Here is a 16,278-nt window from a genome sequence, read left to right as displayed (position 1 = left end):
ACAAGAATATACAAAGATAAATCAACAACATGTACTCAGTTTATCTTTCCAGTCTAATGTTTGGTAGCCTTATTAGACCATCAGCAGCCTGGAAAGGGACTAGCTGAATGAAAAAAGATTTAAAATATATCTCACTGTAGATTTAACTTTATGCAGCTGACAAATGTAATTCTCTCTAACTAGATGTTTAGGAGGCCGAATTGGCTTTAAGACGAGCTGTTTCACAATGCATGTTTACAGAGTTAGGCTATCTGAATAACATAGGTGAGTTTGTGTGCAGATAGGGCAAGCCAAAAGAAAATGTTGACACTGAGAGTTTATATCTGAATTGACATGAGTGTATTTTATCACTTTTGGGTGTTGGATTCCTAGATAGACTCGTTCCTTGGGGAAAATGTTTTACTGACTCAAACCAAGTTTTCTGTGTATATTTCTGCAGCCCTTTAGGCATGGCAAGTTTATCGGTGTATAGCACAATTGATATTCTGTGGAAGAGTGAATTTAAAAGAGAACATAAATATAAAAATGAACACACCTATTCAAATTTAGAGGCAGGCCTGATTTAATAGGGTTTTAAACCCCCTTTTAATGGTGGTCATAGTTCGGCACACCTTAGATCATATATGGTATTTGTTCCACACATGTGGCACATATAACTTAAAGAATCTCACAATCTTTGTTATTGCTCAACAGTGATTGAATAAGCAAACAGTGCCAGGACAGTTCCTGGAATTTTCATATTGTGCAAGCTTGTGAAAGATATATTGTGGAGCTTATCCATTTAGGGATTTAAATAAAATTAGATAAGAATCGTCTTTCTAGTATGTTTAGGGATATCTGACCATGGTTTCTTGAGGCTCTCAGTGTAGGCCTAGTGCAGCAGCAAAAACATTGTACAAGAAGATAGACATACAGCTAAACTGAACACAACAAAGCTGAACAGAAATTAAGCAAACATAAGATATGTGTAGTCTGTGTGGCAATATTTTCCTGCTTGGTCTGTCTATTTTAGTGGTTTCCACAGGGGAAGGGCTCGGGTCTCCTCCTCTTTTATTTTGAAGGCACGTTCACTTCTCTTCTGGTTTCCTGCTGTCTGTAGATGACACTTGACGCATACTGAAAAATCAACCAAACGTCCCGCCCGATGTTGTTGCCATGGTAGACAGTTTGAAGTCCCGCCCAAAGAAAATCGGACCCACCCTTTGACCTAAACTATTGGCTGGTGCGTATGTCGTGTCGATTTTAAGGTGATTTCATTGGATAATCTCATCGCCAGTCAAACATGTAAACGCAACAGACTTCCTGCTTTTGTTAGGTTGTCCTCGCTGTCATGCATTTATCTGGCATGTTTTTCCATCAACTCTGACAACAAGACAACAGTGTCCGTAGACTTTTATTTCTCACTGACTAGTTAAGCGTTGAACACGGGGTCGATGTCCAAAGACAACCGCCATGATGGACGACGGCGTGGCGCTGGGCAGCACCGTCTCGGCCCGAGAGTTAGCCAAGGTGGGGACGGGAGGGAGAGGTCTGGTAGCAACAGCTCAGGCTCCTCGCATGGAGGAGGCAAAAGCAAGAATGCATCCATGGCCGCTTTGAAGGTACGTAATGACATTTTAGCTCGTCGCTAACAGCTGAAATACAGCTGTGTTTTTAGTCATTAGTCAAGAGCTTTAGAATTGCGATGCACTCCTAGCTAGCTTGAGCTAAGTGACTGAATGATGTAGGGTTCAGCAGAAAAGGAGCATTTTAGGGTGACCTTTATACCGTCTGTGTGTGTTATTGTGATGTTTTGTTTTCCCTTCCACCAGCACCCACTCGTAATACTAAATTATGATAAATAGCCTTGTGAGAAGAGGCTTAAAAATGCATCATAGGATTATTGTGTATTGTCATATCATCAGTATAGCAAGAATGTGACAGCAGGAGGAGTGTTGAGTAGGGAGTAATTGGAACAAGTCTGTATCAGATGGTAAGCTCTCCCTGTTTGTCCCAACTTCTTCTTGCAGACTTTGTAAGTTTGTATCATTTGTAGGCAGTCAAACCATGTGGGCTTGTATTCCCCCCCCCCCCCCCCCCCAAACAGCCCATGAATCATCGGATGCAGAGTCCAATAAGATCCTGAGCATCACCCTGTGTGGCTAATGCACAGCCAAGCTTGCATTAGCACACACTGTCTCTGAGCCTGCAGCTATTCTCATCATCACTGGCAACACAGGATGGGGGGCAGAGCGGCAGGCCTGCTGTGTGCACATGACTGCGCAGTGTTGTGGCAGAAGGAGAGAGAGAGAGAGAGAGAGAGAGAGAGAGAGAGAGAGAGAGAGAGAGAGAGAGAGAGAGAGAGGGCTCTGATGCAGAGCAGGGAAAGCAGAGGAGAGAAGCTGTAAATATAGGAAGCTACATGCAGTGGAGAGCAGAAGACAGTGGCAGGCAGATAGACAGCAGCAGGCAGAGAGTCGGGCCTAAGAAGTGGCTGCTAACTCAGCAGAGCACTGAGGGCTCAGGCTAGATTACAGACAGTCGTGAACGGCAGGACGGGCGGACTGCTGAGCACTTGTCTCTCTCAATCGCCACTGGGAGAGGAGTTGACACAGCTGGGCAAGTTGCTATAGCAGTGTGGACTACACATTAGGAGTCTATTTTGGTCCTGCCTTCAGATGACGATGTCACCTTGCACAAGTGGCAGTGCTGGTGAGGGGGAACAGGTTGCCTGAAGTGGGCTGCAAAATTATGTCAGGGGTGGATAAGGACGAGGAACCTGCTTACAGACTGTACTTCTATTCTGTATGTATCCTCTAATCTTTTGATTTTGGTTTTTGATCTGTGTCTCTCCTAATGAGTGAGATCTCACCCACTGTCTTGCTACTTGCATTATGTTTGTAGACCTTGCTAAAAGGGCAACCTTACACTTGCCCCTTACTCAGCACAATCTAGAAAATAAGCACTCGCTCTGGTGCATGGGGAAGGATTGCCCTGCCAGAGAATATTACAGAAGTTGTGCTCCACAATGAATGCTTCTTATTTTTCTACAGTGCAGCCCAGGAGACAGTTTGTTTACAGCTGGTTGAGTGGATCAAGAGAATGTTGCTGTAAGCCTTTTTTGCCTCAGTCTGCTGCACATAGTTAGCCATCAGTTGTAAGTAGGTAAGGTATTCTCACAGCATTCATCTGTCATCAAATGGCTTCCCAGCCCACTAAACGCAGAGTAAATATTTACAGATTGTAGATGGTGCATTGATGCTGACCTACGTCATTAGTTCTTGCTCATTTTAGCTCAGCCTGTGTTGTTTGATGTTCTTTTATCTCTTTGTAGTCCTTTTCTACTTGGCAGAATAAAGCCCAGGCCACTCGACATGTAAAGAATTTTGCTCACCAAAAGTAGGTCAGCTGGGTATCTCCCTTAGGGACATTAAATAGTATCAGACCAATACACGGATGCTTTTTCTACACGTGTAACGCCTAATGAGCCATGTTCACATTCTACTGGCATTGAAGGATAGACTGCAAAGATAGTTACATGTTATGTTACATAAACCTAGGCCTAATTATCACTTTTTGTCTTCAAAGCCTTGAATAAGAGATACATTGTATGTGAACTTCTTTCCAAATGCAGTGTGTTGCAAGAGAATTTTTCTTTTGCTGAAGCTTTCTTGTCTGATTAGTGTTGCTGGTGAGAGACAGCCAGGAAAAGAGAGGACGGTTTGTTCCATGACTCATTTTGCTATTAAGAGGAGAACTGGCTCTCGATTTTTGTGTTGGTTTCAGGTAACAATGATTTTAAGTCTGAAACCACATCTTATAGTAGTTGTTCACCCAAAATAGCAAAGTTTGCTCTGTCTGGACTTTAGTCAACATTAGATTAAATCATTTATGAACAGCACAGAATAGACTACTCTGCTGGGAGAGGTAACACAGCGAGTGGAAGATTCAGAATGATAAGCCTCTAGGTGTTAGCTTCTGTGTTGTTTTGTAACCGGATTGCCAGAAGTCCGAATTATTTAGTTATGTAAGATTACAAAGGCAAATTATATCAAGTATACTGTTGGGTACACTGTGTATTTTTGTCTTTGTCATTGCATTGAATAATTGAGTTGTAGAGGTTATTGCTTATAGGGTGTGTAACAGATTTGGTCTATGCATTAATGCATGAGCTGTTTGACCAAACTGTTACGTGACAGAATGTTTCCCAGTGAGATTAGGATGCAGAGAGTTGTTGATGCCATTTTTCATCACTGGGCATCTTAATGTCCCAGAGGTGAAGATGTGATGTATGACTTTTTGCACTATTCATTTTGGTTCACAGTCTCTGCTTCACCCGAGGTTACAGTCAAGTTCACTGATGCATAGTCAATGTGTAGGTCAACCAGGACGCATGCTGGGCACAAAGTGGGTATAGAGCTCCTGCCTCTAGCTGTTTCTTGTCACAGTCTGTACTAGTAGACCCGTTCTATAAACCTAATGTGTGCAGTATTGTGGCTTCAACCCCGGCTCACAACCACACACCAGGGATGGGACAAATAATTACAGCATTTTGCAAAATGCTCTCTTGTTGTAGAGTAGTATTCATATTTCTCATTGAATGAAAGGATTAGGGATTTAATATAGTATTTTTTAATAGCAATCAGTACTTTTGAATTTTGAATTTACTGTTAAACTTATTTTGCACATATTGAAAGGGTTTGTGTTACTATGAGCACAGGATAGGTGTTTGTATCTTCTCTTTACTATAAACATTTAAAGGTCCCATGGCATGAAAATTTCACTTTATGAGTTTTTTTAATGTAAACATTAATGTGAGTTCCCCTAGCCTGCCTATGGTCCCTCAGTGGCTAGAAATGGCAATGGATGTAAACCGAGCCCTGGGTATCCTGCTCTGCCTTTGAGAAAATGAAAGCTCAGATGGGCCGATCTGGAATCTCTTCCTGATGACATCATAAGGAGGAAGGTTACCTCCCCTTTCTCTGCTTTGCCCGCCCGGAGAATTTGGCCCGCCCATGAGAGAGAGAGAGAGACATCATGGCTTGAAAAGCAAAAAAGCAAAGCATGGCAGTTGGTCAAGGCCACACCCCCACCCTCCACCTTGCCCCCCCCCCCCCCCCCCTCTCTCCTCCTCAATAGCATTTAAAGCTACAGACACAGAAATGGCACATCCTAAGTAAAGCTCATTGTAGGACTGGCTCTAGTGGCTGTAATTCTGCACCAAGGCTGAATTTCGGGAAAGAGACTTCAGATACAGCATTAGGGGACCACTAAGGTCTATATAAAATCATCCAAAAAGCAGCATGTCATAGGACCTTTTTAAAAGTCTTGCATTTTGTGCATTTACGTCTGTTTTAGATTTAAATGATGCATCTTAAATGCACTCTATTACACACTGTTTGTGTTGATGGTGTATTTGTTGAGACTATTTAACCCAAATCAGCTCCAGATTTGGTGTGCTGATAATGAATATTTACTGCAAAAAGACTGGAGACAGTGTCATGGTTCATTGATCCATCAACATTGGAGCTTTGGCTACACAGAAAATACATGTTGATCTTTTCATGGGATTTGTTGACAACAAGAAAAATATAGAGTATGAGCAGACATATCCTCTCAACTGACAAACCAAGGGTTCTTTGTTGTGAATGTGGGGACACCTTGTGTTTGTCGTGCAATACATCATGTTTCTCAGAATTGCCTGATGTGAAAGCCTTATCTTGGGCAGCATTTTGTGATATATATTCAAAGTCACCTCGTGAATCCCACTCTATTCTATCTATTGTCACATATATCATGTCGAACTACTCTACACCGTATTTCCTTGTCTCGTAGATAAAGTGCAAATTTGTTTGTTTCTCATGCAGGCATCTTTTCAGCGCTCCAACAGCCATGACAAAGTGAGGAAAATAGTTGCTGAAGAGGGCCGTGCTGCTCGAAACCTCATTGCCTGGAGTGTACCTCTAGAGAACAAAGAGGAGGAAGGTTGGTAGCTGCATGCAAAACAAACTTTCTGTGCATGCTAATGTGCTATTATTCTACTCTGTGGCAGGTTTCACATTATTGCCATATTAACATCACAAGAGTAAATGAAGGATGACATTTGTATTGTTTAGGTCCTTATTGTGCGGTGGTAGGTGTTGCAGCTGATGTTTATCATATCATATATTCATCTTTGGCAATATCATTCAGTCTGTGATCATACCCAAACCAGACAGTGCTGTTCATTGTAATACAATTTTATGTCATGGCTAGACTAATTAATGATAAAGGAGTGCTTAGAATCTCTTATTTTGGCTAAAGCATACACTGATGCCTGGTCCCTTTTATGTAGAACATTATATTTTGTGTGGCACAACATACTGCTATACTGTGGTTAATGGTAGCCGAGTGGTTACAGCACAATACATGCAAGCTAAATTTACAGGGTTTGTTTCCGACCTTGGAAACTTTGTTGCATGTCATACCCCCCCTCTCTCCCTTTTTCTTGGGCCGTCTTGCATGCACTGCTCTTTTAAGATCTATCACAGATCTTCGATGATGTTTAGGTGGAGGCACTGGGAGGGCCTAGCAAAACCTTTAAATTAGAACACTTGAGGTAGTCCATTGTGAATTGAGGTGTATTTAGGATAATTTTCCTTTTATATCTTTATATATTGTATCCTTATTGCTGTAGGAGTCACCCTTTTTTTTTTTCTTCTTCAGTTTTTTTTTTTTACAGTGGGTGTGATGTTTGCTTCCAGGATTTGCTGGCATTTAATGAAATTCATCCTTCCCTCCTGTACCAGTGAAATGTTCCACTGGCTTGTGTTGCGTGCCACTGGCTGCAACACAAGCATGATCCACCCCTGTGCTTAACAGTTAGAGATATGTTCTTTTCATGAAATTCAGCACCTTTTTGTCTCCAAACATATGTTTTAACTTCTTCAGTAAGTCCACAGGACAGCTTGTTTAGATGTTCCTTGTTTTGTGGTGAGGATGCAGGAAAGATGATTGTGAATAAGCCATAGCCCTAAAAATCTAATTAAGGTCTGAGACCTTGGTAAAAGTTATCTGAGAGCTCAAATGTCTTGGAGTGCCCAAACCTTTGCACGGTGCTACTTTCCTTTTTTTCACTCTATAATTGTACAAAACAAAAAACAAAAATAGTAGTCCAAACGAATCTTGCTTAAAATGTTAAAGATTGTTTCGTTTTTAACTTCATGCCTTTTTTGGAGATCAGGTCATTTTCTACTCTCTTAACTGTTCACAGTAACAGACATTTTGACCAGTCCCCAAGTTTTGCATGCCACTGTAGTTCTGTATAACATGGCAGTGCTCATCACATAATAAAAAAAAAAAAACATACTCAGAAACCTTCACCACAGCCTCTCACACTTTCTCACTTATGTTCTGGCTCTCCCCCTTTCTTTTTGGGTCAGCTCAATTATTTTATTCAAGGCTGATTTGCTGCTCTTGAGTTTGTGCCAGAAATCTTTCAGTTTGGGACTCTTATGGGTTCTTCTATTAACATGCATTCTTCCGCAATGATGATTGTAGTGATAGTCCGTCATTCACCTTTCGACACTCCTATTATGGTTATTGTTTTGTCCACCTCTCTGTTTTTGGACATTTGTGTTTATCGACAACTACTTAAAGGGATATTTCACCGAAAGATAAATATATCTTTAAATTGGGTCACTTATGCAGTAGAAATGTGAATTTTTTTTTTTAGAAATTGGTGGCTTCTAGGCCGAGAAAAGCCAGAAAATGTGTTTTTGGCTCATGTGGATGAAAGATCCCAAATCCCAGAATGCACTTGCTTCGCTGCTTTAGAGTCTACTCCCAAGCCACGCCTACCGTTGACAGACAGTGAGACAGTCAACTCAACTCAATGTGCTTTATTGTCATTTCAACCATATACACAAAACAACGTTTCACCGTGGCTCAAGTGGTTACACAATTAAAATATATAAAAACGACATTATATAAAAACGACATACGAAACAGGCGACATTTAGTGCACACACATATATATGCTCCGTAAAGTTCAGCTAACACATAGCTACTAGCATTAGCGCTTGGTGGGCTGTAAACACAGAGTATAAACACAGCCGTAAATTTGCGTGGAATGTAGAATGGTCGGCATTTAGCTAACAGTCACAAACTCCACCAGCAGTTAGCAGTTAGTTGGATACAAGCACCCCAGTTCTGCACCAGGCAGTCCATGTTAACACAGCCCTCCTCCACTACTCTTACCCGGCGACAGAGCAGCCGGCCTGGTAGCTGGATAGTTCCAGAGCCATCTTTCTCTGTCACTCTGGATAGTCCGGTACACTGTTGTTCAGGTTTCATATATAAACTTAATTTTTCTTCTTCACATAGCAAAGTCCAAGAGTAACTCCACTGGCAGTTCCAGGGCCCAGAGGATCAACTCCGGGCAACAAAGGAATAAGAAACAGGTTGGTGTATCATCTTCTTCCACTAGAGGGCACCATTCACTAAGTCATCTATTTTTTTTGCCTCACACTGAAAGTGGATCTGTGATGGTCATGAAACTCCATATTTTTTGCATTTTGTAAGTCAGTCTTGGAAAAGATGGGTTGACACAGAAAAGGGGGAAAAAGGTGACCAATCCTAGTCTACAGTGTAGTGTGTGACGTGCCTGAATATACCTTTGCTGCACTCAACCAAAAACCATTTTAAGTTGGATCTCTTAACTTAATTTTCAGTTTATAGCCTTATGTCCATTATATGTCTTAAGTTTGCAAAATTTAGAAAAAGATAGGTGTTAGATTGCAACAGGCTACAAGGAGAATGTTATAAAAGGGATGTAATGGTGTGGCAGCAAGATTGTCGCCAACAACAATATGTCCCTGACTGGGTTAGTAAAATGCTATTTAATCTAATGTATTCTTTTAGTTCCCATATACATCCATATATATTGATGCTTTATATTCATTGTTGGTAATATAAAGCATATAATAGCTGAACCTCCTGCCCCAGCCAATGGGAAACAAGTGCTGTGGCCGCTATTTCTAAACAACTAAGGACTTGCATGACGCTGCAATGACTTTGTTATTGTTACCATAATATTTGGTCCACACTTCTCCCCAGAATGCTGGTCTGGAAAGTAAAGGCCCAGCTGGTGCCTTGTTGGACAAGGGGGCAGAGAAGAGCCCCACCAAAACCAGACAGCCCCGCAAGGTGGACCTGCGAGCACGCTACTGGGCTTTCCTCTTCGACAACCTGCGTCGAGCCGTGGATGAGATTTACGTCACCTGTGAATCTGATCAGAGCGTCGTAGAATGCAAGGTTAGTCTGCTTTTTGAGGAGAAAAAAAACAAACCCATGTAGAAATGCAAATTGTAGTTTTAGGATCAGTGGACTTATAATCTAAACTGACACAACAGGAAGTTCTTCTTTGTGGAGACTGAAGGCTGTTAGGATTTACAAACACTAGAGGGGGACATTGAGATCATAACAAATTTCCCTCACAGCTTGCATTCCTCTTGATTTCTGCTTTATGTCAAAGGGGCTCTCTGAAGGCTCACTGCTGAAAGAATGATCACAGGACTCTCTTGGGCCTGGCTGGCTGGACTAAATATTGATGGCTGTAAACAATATTGTATATGCATTGTGTTTTCCTCAGGCATTTGCTGAAATGGGGCTCGGCCATTTCGGCTTCTTTTTGGTCTAAAACTTGTACATGAAATGAACAGCATTTTTGACATTCTCTGTATTGTGGATCTGTGTGCTTTGTTTTGGTGCAGCGTTGGAGTGACACTGTGATGTTGCTCTAGGGCGTATTGGTATGATACTGCTGTGTTTTATTGATTCTTCTGCCATGCTGCATTATGCTGAGGATGGTTCTGGTGACGTTCTGCGGTCAGTACCGTAGCCCAGTTCCCTATGGTGTGGTTGGCCTGCTGTCAGTGCCACAGCGCAGCTCCCTGTGGTGTGATCAGCATGTTGTCAGTTGGCCTGTGTCAGACATCTGGCTGGTAGGTGTTTTTTCCCCCTCCATACCACTGTATCTCTCTACACCCTAATGCTGTCTAATGGCCATGGAGCTGGGTGCTGTTCATAATCCCCCATCCCACCCAGCTTGGATTTAATGGACACTGATAGATGATGGAGTCATCTTGAGGGGAAGCTGAGTGCTCTGATAGCCCCCAGCCACAAACCCCCAGTGTAGCTGTGGGCAATCTGCATTGTGAGCTCTCACACAAATTGCTAACAATTTTCCACCTAATAACTTATGGACATTAACATGACCATTGTCAGGAAATGATTCTAACTAATTCTCAGATAAGGCTATGTTACTGTAATGCTTTGTGCAATTTTGAATGAGAACCTTAGCGCTGATGTAATATGTTTTCCCACTCAGAGGGAAATTGTTCACCCAGCAGAATGATTCATATATGCTTATTAATAATGCCCACAACTCTTTAACTCACAGCCCCCAGACCTAATTAGTTCCTATCAACTGTTCCTTTATCCCATCCCTGATTTATTAGACATATCATCCGGACCAGGCAAGAAAGGTACTTGGCGTTCCTGTTGTCTTGGAAGCACTTAAGGTTCTGAATTTCCTTTAATTTAAATCATTTTTAAAGTAAACCGAAATGGGGTATTCTGGTCTTAAACGATTTAACTTAAAAAATAAAAAAAACACAATCAAAACTGTGAATTATTTACTTGAGGTCAGTCACTCTAACCTAGGCTGTACCTGTTCATTCTTGTTTCTATGTATAGACCACAGGCTTTTACTGCCCATCCTATTTTATGGCAATGCCTCGGGAAGGTTAAACATTTTGTCATTCCTCATGAAATGTTATGTGAGGGGTGTATTTAGGTAAGTATGCCTGTTAACATGCTGAAAGCTACTTTTATGGTGCCTTCACTCATTGTTGGTTTATCTGTCAGAGGAGCAGCAAACCTCTATCCATCTCGGCCTTCATTACCAAATGAACACCACGCCATAGCGGTGGTCTTTTCCTGTTAACCAGCTCTAATCAGCAGACCTGCTGCTGGACACATCTTTCACTGGCTTGACTTGTCTATTAACTAAAAGCACTGTGAAGCTTTACTCTCAATTACCACTCCCTTCACGCTCCCCATCAATCAGTTGTGTTCGTTTCATTAGAGCTCTGGGGAAAAAGCTCCACACGGCCCACCAACTCTGAATAACCAACACGGTGAGCCAGTCCTAGTGCAGATAATAAGCATTTGCTATTAGGAATTTGCCCTCTCTGTTTTTAAACTTTTCAATCAAGTGTTTCTTTGCACATGAATATGTGTGGGCCAGCTCCTGCTTGCCAGCAACACTCTTGATCTACCGATGGTTCCCCTTGTCCGTTTTTGGTCCGTTATTGGTTTTAGTTGCAAAAGAATTATGTTTATGTTTTACCTAACTGATGAAATGGTTAATATCACAAGCCCTAAGTAGCAAATATTAACAAATATATAATGCATCATTTTATGTTTACATTATGCAATAGATATAACGATATCAATACAAAATCTATGAAAACCGGTTAAATGAGGTCAAGTTTTGTTCTGTGTTTGAGTGCTGCATTTTATAAACACTGAAATAAAAATTGTCGTATTTGTTTAGGTTTATGAAACAAAATGGACTGCTTGTTACATAAATATTGCCCAACACATGTTCTGAAGTAAATTCTGATGCATGACTGTCACTTATTTATTTATTTATTTTTAAACCTACCTTTCTTGGTTTTGTAAAATGCACCATTCTTCAAATGTTTGTTTATAATCTCAGTGTAACCATTCTCCATCCTGTTGTAACTGCTGTCTTTAGGAAGTGTTGATGATGTTGGACAACTACGTACGGGATTTCAAAGCTCTCATAGATTGGATCCAGCTTCAGGAGAAATTGGAGAAAACAGATGCCCAGAACAGGTGCTCTTCAGTTTATTTTTCTCACTCCCTTTCTTTATCTCTCACTCTTATTCACTCCCCGTTTTCAATTGCTCCCTGAGGTAAAACTGGAAGTGCCGGTGTCTGGTCCCTGGCTTTGAGTCACAAACAGAATGGATCAATAGCCTTGGCTTTAATTCAAAGAGATCCATGAGTTTATTGGCTTCTCTTTAACACAGTGACCACTGCAACCGTAAATTCACTAAAAAATGAAAATTCCAGTGCTGCCTCCCAATTTGTTCATTTAAAGCGTAACATTAATCAATAAGACACCCTGAATCTTTTACATGCTCCATTTATTGTGTAAATCGCTGCAAGTGAATCAGCCATTTAACTGATTTGCCGAAGTGTGAGCCAAGTCTGTGCGTGTTTGGCAACTAGGAATTGTAATTTGTGTTAAGTGATGTTCGCCACTTTCACTTTGTTCAGGCCCACGTCTTTAGCCTGGGAGGTACGTAAGATGTCTCCGGGACGTCACGTGATACCAAGCCCCTCAGCAGACAGAATGGTTCCTTCTCCAGGTGCACGTCGCCCTCTCAACTTTGGGTAAACTCTATCTTACTGTCATCTCTAGTTGTGCTTTAAGGCCTTTTATGCTGCATCAAACCCCATTAAGCATTTGATTTTGTTTTAAAGATCAACACAACATTTTATTTGATTAAAATTGTATCATAAGGCATCATGTTATTAACCAATCAATGTTTAAAATGATGCACTTTGCCTGTTTTTGGAAGGGGTTAGAAAATGCAGACTACGTTATCTAACAATACAGCCATTGATTCCTGATACTGAAGCATTTGTTTAATGCAATTTGTTGAGTCTCTCACTCTTTGGCCACAGAATCAGTGGAAGGTGTAGATGAAAGTGTCAGTTAAAGACTGCTGAAGCATCGGTTCAATATGTGCACTGCTCTGTAATCGGATGCTGCAGGAAATGGATATTGATCATGACGGAGGCCTGTTTTCCAATACAGTCCCATGCTATCTCAGAGTGGAGAGTGCTGGGCTGTTAGATAGGCACTGTCTGCAGACCGCTGAAGCACCTTAGACAGGCAGCACAGTAGGAGCTACTCAGAGATTCATGGAAATCCCACCTGGCGACAGTAAACACTTCATTGTACATGTGCACATTTGTTTGTTCTAATGCATGATGTGTGTATTTCTCATTCAGTGGTCCTACACCTACACTGGCTGCAGCACGGCTCTCCCACACAGGCCCCAGCTGGGCGGACCGAGTGAAGTGCACTCAGTCCGTTCCTAGCTCTTGTCAACCGACCACCGCCCCGGTAGAAAAACTGGGTAAGAATTATCCTCCTGCACAGACCCAGAACGTACTTTGAGAGAACGCGCTTACTTTTAACACAGAGAGTCTAACATGGAGAGCACAGTAATGCTGTACCTCTTGGGTTTTCCAGGTAAAAAGGATTCTGAGGGCTGGGAGACCGTTCAGCGAGGACGTACTGCCAAACCTCGCTCTGCTGCCATAGTTGCCAAGATCAGTCCTGTCTTGGCTCATGTCCCCCCAAAGCAGGACAGCGCCAAGTGTAACCAGTCACATCTGCCGCCAAAGGAGGAGCAACAACTCCATCCTCAGTTTCCCCCGGACAAGGACACAACCCAAAAGGACACTGAGCAGCAAGTCCCTGTGGAGCCTGACCCCCCAGAGAAGATTGGACATCCAGAGAACGGAAACATGATGGAGGTACTGAGGTTCAGTACCTTGTGACGTCTTTCTCCCATAGCAGTCCCTAGATATCAATTATTTACCAGAAGCAGAGTAACACTAGACCATTTTATCAGCCACATTTGTTTTTGTTTTGGGCTCCATGGTATTCATAGACAGACTGTCCAGACAGGCATATCAACTTTAAGGCAATTGATTGTACACTGACATTTCAGAGTCAGAAAACCCATTTTCACTTTCATGAAATAAATACTCTGTCGATGCCTCAAGACACACTCGGTAAGAGTGTGTTATAGCAATCGGTTGATTTTTAAATGCAGATCAGTATTTCCAATCTGCTTATTTTAATCATAATTGGATGTTTAGGGCATGTCAGTACCAGGTTTCCTGCATGATTTGTGTTTTCAGCTATGTGTTGACTATTGACTGGTTTGATTTTTGTTTGTTATTGCTCTCATGAACTGCTTGAAATATGCATGTCTTTAATTGAGTTTGCGTGTGTTTGTGTGACTGTCGGTGCAGCCCCCAGCAGAGAGTGTACAAGACTTGGGGGTGTGTATCGACGCACCCTGTGAAGACGCGCCTCCCCCCATACCAGCTCCTACCCCTTCCCAAGCCCCAGAGCCCCCCCAATCATCAGCCACAGTCCCAACAACAGACATTACCTTATCAGTCCCAGTCCCTGCTCTGGCCCTCTCCACATCCCCAGACCTTCCCCAGACGGATGGGCTCGATGCATTGTTGGCCTTGGGGGACAGTGGGGCTGAGGGTGGCGCGTCGCAGGGCATGGCCACATCTGTTCCAGGACAGGCTGAGACTCCCATGGCAGCGGTGAAACTGGAGAGTGTGCTGGACCCCACAGAGCTTTCTACTGTGAGTGCTGAGAGATGGAGGAGCAGAGGGAGGGCAGGGAGCGGGGGGCAGGGATCCCCAAGGGTACTTCACCGCCTAAACAAAGTCAATCTTAAGAAACCTCCAGACCAAATGTGCAGGCAAGACTGCATACCTCTGCGTAGTGTTGTTATAGCACTGTTCACTGTAAAGAATAGCTGTGAGTAGATGACTTTTGTACTTAGGCAAGTGCTCCCAGGGTGTTGCCTAAAACTAATCTCTCAACTTAGTTATTTTGGCCACTTCTTCCAGTTTGTATTCAACCCGGCTTCAGATGTGAAGTGTGTGTGTGTAAATACAAAGCTCTGTATACCTAATCAAGAATGACTACACCTCAAAGTGGGATACTGTTAGATTTTGACAGGTGGTGAATAAAAACGTGGAAAAAACTTCAGCTGAAATCTGCAGTGAAGGCCTCAAACTTAACACCAGTCTCGTCTTTGACTTTGTCCACGCAATACTTATGTGCTTAATATTTAGATCCAGAACTCTTTAACCTTCCCATACATACCTCATGTAAAAGACACACTGTTGGGATGGCTCTATAATTGATAAAATAATTTATAATAGAGTAGTTGCTGCTCTGGAGTAATCTGTGAGTCATTCCATTATTATAGCCATGTCACGAGATCTCCCAAAATACCTAAAAGGTTGAAGTAAATGGTTTGCTAGCGCAAAACCATCAGTTTCCTCCTTCCACCATCTCTTCATCCTCACGGTAAATGTGCCCTGCATGACTCTTGAATGCTTTCTCACTTGTGATTCTTGTGATGATTGTGTGGTGCAAACTGTGATTGGGTTGATATTGTGTTTTCCTCAGTCTTTGGATCGTGCACCCAAGTGTAAATCAGATCAACAATTAGAAATATTTTGAATAGAAACATCTGCTCTATTTTAGTAGTTTTGCTGCATTGCATTATATTAAGGTGTTTAAAATATATTTTCAACGTAACTTGCATATAGGGAGCGGCAAAAGTATAGAAACACCTCTCCGATATAATGTAAGCATGATTTTAAAAAAAAAAAAAAAAAAAAAAAAAACTAGGTACATACTTGTATATAAAGATGGCTCCTGGTAAGCCATGAGAGTGAGCCAGCATGCACAATACCGGGACTAGGAAACTGAAGCAGCTAAATGGAATAGAGCCATCGTTAATTTTACCATTTATACCTGTGTTTTTTTCAATTGTGACTTGTCATAATGACATCCATAAAAAAGGCATACTGGTATTATATTACCAGTGTGCCTGTAATGGGTTTTTCTGGTTACTCAGTGGATGTTTGTATAAACCTAACCTTTTATAAAGTGTGAAATGCTGTGTGTGTGTGCGTGTGTGTGTGTGTGTGAGGTGTAATCTGTCCTATGTGTTCAGCCCCAGTCCATGGCAGAGGTCCTGGCCAAAAAAGAGGAGCTTGCCGACCGACTGGAGAAGGCCAACGAGGAGGCGATTGCCAGTGCCATCGCTGAGGAAGAGCAGCTGACCAGAGAGATTCAGGCCGAGAACAACGACCTGGAGACTGACAACGAAAGTGACTTCTCTGTAAGATTAATCATGCTCATTTATACTGTAAATGTTTCGCCCCTTCTTTTGACAGTAGGCTAAAGTTTTTACTTGATTGTATGTTGACATAAAAAACACAAATGTTTACCACAGGCTAGTATCGGCAACGGAGGTTGTGGAGTCAATATGGATTGGAGTGACATGCTGGCAGATTATGACGGTATGAAGGTCAACATCTAAATGAAAACGGAACTCTCATTCTTTGTAATAGCAAACATTATACTGAAGTCTATTTATTTTC

General features: G+C 42.0%; 1 protein-coding gene across 3 annotated transcripts in view; it reads left to right on the top strand.

The window, feature by feature from the left end:
- Positions 1–1,246: 1,246 nt before the first annotated feature.
- scaper (S-phase cyclin A-associated protein in the ER) overlaps positions 1,247–16,278 on the top strand; it is a 60,586-nt gene continuing 45,554 nt past the window's right edge. Inside the window, exons 1-11 of one of the 3 annotated variants that reach the window (XM_031283056.2) lie at positions 1,247–1,601; positions 5,847–5,964; positions 8,344–8,420; positions 9,076–9,273; positions 11,783–11,883; positions 12,331–12,447; positions 13,072–13,199; positions 13,316–13,602; positions 14,107–14,457; positions 15,849–16,016; positions 16,131–16,197. In XM_031283056.2, coding sequence (XP_031138916.1) covers positions 1,434–1,601; positions 5,847–5,964; positions 8,344–8,420; positions 9,076–9,273; positions 11,783–11,883; positions 12,331–12,447; positions 13,072–13,199; positions 13,316–13,602; positions 14,107–14,457; positions 15,849–16,016; positions 16,131–16,197 — 1,780 coding nt within the window. In that variant the 5' untranslated portion in view covers positions 1,247–1,433. Of the gene's footprint in view, positions 1,602–2,347; positions 2,785–5,846; positions 5,965–8,343; positions 8,421–9,075; positions 9,274–11,782; positions 11,884–12,330; positions 12,448–13,071; positions 13,200–13,315; positions 13,603–14,106; positions 14,458–15,848; positions 16,017–16,130; positions 16,198–16,278 lie in introns of those variants that run through there. The other 2 variants (XM_031283057.2, XM_031283058.2) reach the window with 2 other exon arrangements.

Source organism: Sander lucioperca, chromosome 7 (genome assembly GCF_008315115.2).
Source record: "Sander lucioperca isolate FBNREF2018 chromosome 7, SLUC_FBN_1.2, whole genome shotgun sequence".
Classification (NCBI taxonomy): Eukaryota; Metazoa; Chordata; class Actinopteri; order Perciformes; family Percidae; genus Sander; species Sander lucioperca.
This window is presented reverse-complemented; position numbering and strand designations above follow the sequence as displayed.